At 37.6% G+C, this 6,000-nt stretch overlaps 1 protein-coding gene across 7 annotated transcripts in view; it reads right to left on the bottom strand.

Annotated features, from left to right (window-relative positions):
• OTUD7A (OTU deubiquitinase 7A) overlaps positions 1-6,000 on the bottom strand; it is a 102,468-nt gene that overhangs the window by 32,964 nt on the left and 63,504 nt on the right. For all 7 annotated transcript variants that reach the window (XM_009280319.2, XM_009280326.2, XM_009280321.2 and 4 more), the window contains one exon: positions 4,113-4,331. In XM_009280319.2, coding sequence (XP_009278594.1) covers positions 4,113-4,331 — 219 coding nt within the window. The remainder of the gene's footprint in view (positions 1-4,112; positions 4,332-6,000) is intronic.

The following is a 6,000-nucleotide window of genomic DNA, read 5'->3' as shown; positions in this document are numbered from 1 at the left end:
TCTCCTACAGTGGGCGGCTCTTCATTCTCCCAGTCCCCGCCTTTGCCTTCTGTGGCTTGGGCGGTGAGGCTCAAGCACTTGCTGGTGAAGACTGAGGCAAAAAAGTCATTGAGTACCGCCGCCTTCTCCGTATCCCGGGTAACCAGGTCTCCCGTTTCCTTTCGGAGAGGGCCCACATTTTCCATCGTCTTCCTTTTATCCCCGACGTACCTATAGAATCTTTTCTTGTTGCCCTTGACGTCGCCGGCCAGATTTAATTCTACCAGGGCTTTAGCTTTCCTAACCTGATCCCTGGCTGCTCGGACGATTTCTCTGTAGCATCTGCAAGGCTATTCATATTTACTGATGTCCTTGAAATCTAATGTTCAGCTGTGCATGTAGAAATAAGTAAAACTGAGCAATTAAGTAAACGCTTCTCTTTTAGCCTGATGCATAAGCAATACAGACTGTCACAGAAGCTACTGACCAGAATGCAAATCAAAGATCACAAAATAAGATGGCACAGAAATATATGACAAGGCCTAACTGGCTGCAGATAACCGATACTGGGTTACATTACCTGCAGGTTACTGCAGATCCAGTATTACTGGTTTTCTTCATTTGTTTCTTTCATAACCCGAGACAGTCGGTTTTCTATGATATTACTGCATGTCATCCTACCCTGTGATACAATATTTCTCATTCATATTAGAACTGAATTACACAAGCATGCATTTAAAAGTTTGGAAATCAGGAAATTAATACAGTTCTCTTGTAATTATAATGGTTGCCATCCCAGCACCCTGCATATACCGTGTAAAAATCTGCTAAAAATTCTGGGATAAGAAAATGTTTCTACAACCTGAAAAGGCATCAATTTTTCTTTAACAAATCTTAATTTTTAACAGTTTGAAATCAAGTATTTCCAGAATTTTGGTGGATTTGTTTTTGGGGATGTGAAACCCAGGCTTAACGACATATTACTGTTTATATTGCCTGTAGCTGTATAAAATGCTTCATAGAAAACACAAACCTGAGCACAGAACAAACAGTGTAGAAAAGCAGTATACTTGAAGATTCATACAGTTTACTTTTAATTTTTGTATTGAATTATATTTCAGCACTGCAATAGAAACTTTTTTCTTTTAATTAAAAACACCGTGTTAGACCAGCCATTCTTCTGCCTATGCTATGGTTTTTTGAACTAATCAGTACAGCAGAAGTTTTCATAATATCTTTGTGTCAGCCTACAGATTAACAACACATGGGGGAACACATGCATATAATGAAAATCAACTTGCTGCAGCAAAATATTTAGAATTATACAATTCCTTTCACACAGACTTCATTTAATATTGTCACTATCTGAGCCATCCTCTGTCGAAGAATCACACTGATCACTGCAAGAGCACTCAGAGATCAGTCTGCACATTGCTTACAGGCTGACCGCATTCCAATTCAGGCAATAATGAACAGCGGAGTTTATAAGATGCACAAAACCCCAAAATGCTTTTATGAATGTGGTGAATTCTATCCTCTAAGAATATCTAAGAGGATATTCAGAAAGCAATCACACAAGTAGAGGATACGTTGCAGCAGCAGAGAGTGAGTAAATCATACTGCCTTTATCTAGGCCTTTCCTTTATAATCTCACACAGCATTTCTGAGTAAATCGGGAATTTTGCTCTGAGTTTCTATAGAAGTAGGCTGTAACCTGAACATCCTTTCACATATAGATGTAATGGTAGCAAGTGCCTAAGCATAGCAAAAGAGAATATAAAAACTTTACAGGCTTTTATAGACATTCAGCTCATACGGCCACTTCAGACAACACGTGCGACAGTCTGTTAATAGTAATTTTGCTCTCCCAATCTATGCTTTGTGAGTAGCAAGCAACTCTATGTTCCTAACAAAGTTCCTCCTCCTTTTGCCTAATCAGGTTTTTTTTCTTTCCTTTCTCTTGAAATTCACGCCCTTAAACCCAAGCACACATCTCTCTTCCTTCAACAATATCCCCAACCTCAGCTACAGAAGCTACTGTCCTTTGTGCGGTTTGTTTTGTTTTGTTTTGAAATAGCTTTTAGGCCCTTTGCAGGGAATGCACCTTCTCTGTTAATTTTTTTATGTCATTGTCCAAACCATAGTCAAACTGGGCCCTCTGTTGGTAGGAGACAATAAAATGTCTCATGTTAAGTGACTTTCCTATGAATTCACTCTCTTCATTTCAGACAACTATATGTCTAAAATAGGCAGGAAATAAAAGGAAACTGAGTATCTTTATGTCTTAAATGGAGACAAAAGGTCAGTTTACATGAAGTCTTACATGATTTTCTTAAACGTTCACTCTTTGATCTGTTTAACTTACTTGAACTGAAGAACTGTTTCCCAGGAAGTTCCAGTTTATTTGAATGAAATGCTCACATAAGTAAACTAAGTCTACGTAGGCTACAAGAATACCTGCGATCAAACCCACAAGCACTTCAAATGGTCAAAACGCCCTCCCTTCCAGGATGCAAGAGGCTCTGGGGAGGAAGGGACTTTTCCAGTGTGAGTCAAGTTATTGCCCTAATTAAAGTAACGTGAAGAAAAGAATAAATGATTTATCCTAATTTTCAGAGAGATTTGAGAGAGGAATGCTAAGAGGCAGAAAATTCAGTAGTTTCTGCAGCCTTATTTCAAGTTCAAAGCCAGCCAGCTCCGTATGAATTAGAAGTCAGCTCTAACTTCACATATTCCCTGACTTTAAGGTCAGAAAACCACTGTCATCCTCTAGTTTGTACTCTTGCATTAACTGACTCTAAAGGCTGTAATTCCACTGAAGCAGGTAGGTCAACAATGATGCTGTAGCAAGGTATTTTCTGATAGCCCTGTGGAATCTGTGGTGTTTGGCAGAGCTGCCAGAGGAAGAGCCATCCTGTTTTTTCCCTGTCCTTCTTGTGTTAGCTGGTTCCTGGAGAAACTAGATATATTTTCTTGATAGGTGACTGACAGTTTTCATACTTCATAGTTGCCTAGTAGCATTCCTGCATTATTTTATACTGCTATTTTTTCCAGAAGGCCTTCCGAATACTGTTTGGGTTTTTTTGTTTTTTGGGGGTTTGTTTTTTGTTTGGTTTTGGTTTTTTTTCCCCTTAAGTACTTACTGCTTGATGCTATTATCTAAGTATGTCTTGCTTTTCAAATACCAAAGCCAAAAAATGAGCATATGACAATACATGATAAGTACTCAGTGTGAAACCAGATTAGCAGAGGTCCTGCCTAAATACTATGATGCAGTGCCCTGAATAATAACAAGCAACAGTTTATCAGTTCGAACACACACAGTATGACTATGCACCGAGTTTTGAGAATGAACTCTCAGATGAATACATAGCATTACACAAGCCAGTATAGCAATCAACAGAAAAAAGCAACTGGCTATTTGATATTCCACAGGCAGCCATAAAATCTGATTTTATAACTCCTTTATATCACCAGAGTTGGGGATTTCACTATATAGATGTGTTCATTTCACGGTTCATTAATACACTTGCTATTTCGTAAGGCACAGATACTAATTTTAAATACATTTCTCCATATCTTTCAAAACTGACTTAAAACTTTAAACTACTAATAAATTCGAATTAAAATTAATTTTAAATTTCTTCACTTTTTCCCCCATGGCAATAATGAAGTATTACTTTAAAATTATTTAGTTTCTTATTACAAAAATAATAATCAATCCATAAAATACATATTTAAAAACTATTTTCTCAAGCTGCAACAGAACTTGAAGATGTTTCCTTTGTTAGTCACTGCAATGTAGTTTCCTCACAAGAACTGGAAGTACCCACCCCCTCTGACCATCCAGACTCACGTCCTTCTCTATTGCATGACTTCCCCATCAGTCCTCCTTTCCTTCCTCCCTCAATGTCTTTGTTTTAGTAAGTAAATTTGACAGTTTTCTCTATAACGTTTTAAAAGAAATAGAGGATCAGGGTACGTGTCGCGTTGCAAGGAGCACAGTATTTGCTTTTACTCTCTGGCATTTATTTCCCATGCAGGATGCGCAAGCTCCAGAAATGAAGCATGATTAGAAACGTCAACCAAAGCATCAGATTGCCCAGCTGCTGACATCTGAAGTATTTACCCACCTGCTTGCTCCAAAGCAACCATCGTTGCCTGCTCAATTAAGTCACGTTCAATGAAGCTTCTGAAATCTTCACTGTACACGCTAAGGTCTGGTAGTTGGAATGTGTAGATGGGCATCTCCAAAGGAAACTGTTCATTGCTGCACTCATTTGCTACATGTGATCGAGCAAGGGAGACTATGGCTGAGCTGGCATGAGAAATACCTCTGGAAAGACGCTTTTCTGCAGAGAAACCAAAGAGATATTATAGCCTAGAAGACTACGTAAAAGACCAGCCAACACCAAGTCTGGCGAATGCCCATTCATTTCACTCAGGAATTTATTCCACTTCTTGTTTTACCTTTTTTGTGTTATTTCCCTACTGTAAAAGATTGCTGAGTTCTTTCTATGGATCCCTATGGCAAGTCGTAGGAACTCTCCTTCCAGCAAAATAGATAAACAGTAAAAGTAACGAGATATGAAAGACAAGTATTTCTATAAAAAAATTTTTTTAATGTATCTTAAGTTTCCAAAGGTGCATTGGAAAAAACATTTACTGGAAGACAGATGATAATGAATTAATGTTTTGAACTCTCAATTTAAGTTGACTTCTTGTGAATCAAAAAATCCAGCATTCTACAATCACTGCATATCAAACGTGCCATACAGTTATAATCTCAGAACAATCCACCTGGAAGCAATTTTAACATCATTATGCTGAATTTAAGACAAACTCAGTTTTTATGCATATGTGTTTTCTAAACTCCTGATCCAAGGAACAATACATAGTTCAAAAAGAATGATGAAATTAACAAGCCTGGTACAAAAGAAGGCATTATTTTATCAAAACAACTATGAGCTAAGATCTTACACTTTATTGAATTTCTCTGTGGACAAATGCTATAGAAGGAACAGTGAAGGGTCATTAAAGCAAAATAAGCATTAGAATGTTAAGAAAGGGAAAAAATAGTACTATCGTATCATTTCACTTTACTACACGGCCTCAGTTCTGGTATCAGCAAATGGGCAACAGAAATACTCTTCAAGTGCTTAAACCATGAATCATTCAGTCAAAACTGATAGAGATATTTTCCTTCTGCTTAGTTTCTACCCTGTACTCCTAGTTATATTTTTAAAAACTGAAATGAACGTTTTGTAGCTGCCTAAAATTTATGTTCATCAAAAGTTACTAGTCTTTTCTCTCAGAAGTTTAGCATTCAGCATAAAGTTTCTTTCTGCATCTGAGAAGTGGCACTCCTTAGAACCACAGTACCACTGCCCTTCTGTGCTTCAAACAGACTGACCTCAGGTCTTCTGCCTGAGTTGCGCTCTCTCTAGCCAGCCTTCGCAATGGGGATTATCTTAAATTCATACTAGAAAGTCTCCCGGGCATTTTACTGAGTTTGTATTAGGGAGTTGACACCAGGTTTATGGAGTTTCTTACATTTGTGAATATGCAGAAAGCTTCCTGGTGGGATTTACGTCATGTTAAGTTAGATAATATTTTCATTGATTTTCCTTGGAAATGGGTACCTTATTGTACTGGAAGCTTTTGTAAAAAACTATTTGGTGCAACTTCACCTCTGTAGCTTCATGAATACTACCATAAACTAGCCTTTAGCGATCAACTCTCAAACATGTACAATGCTGTATTAAAATAAAAGAAGTTCCTGTACTTCTGTGCCTGCAGAAATTAACAAAGAAGCTTACTTAAATGCAGCTTATCACTTAAGCTAATAGTGTTTTTAAAACATCTCAAACTGACTAGTGGTTATTAAAAAATTAATTTTCCTGGAGTTTGTGAACTTTTGTTTCTCTAATGGATCAAGGCTTTTCTAATTTTAAGAGCTAAATTGCACTCCCTAAAATATCCTAAACTGGGGTGGGGGTGGGGAGACAGAAGGTTTGATTA

This window comes from Aptenodytes forsteri, unplaced genomic scaffold (assembly GCF_000699145.1).
Source record: "Aptenodytes forsteri isolate BGI_AS27 unplaced genomic scaffold, ASM69914v1 Scaffold83, whole genome shotgun sequence".
NCBI classification, from domain to species: Eukaryota; Metazoa; Chordata; class Aves; order Sphenisciformes; family Spheniscidae; genus Aptenodytes; species Aptenodytes forsteri.
The sequence above is the reverse complement of the archived record's forward strand: the minus strand, read 5'-3'. Positions and strand labels throughout refer to the sequence as shown.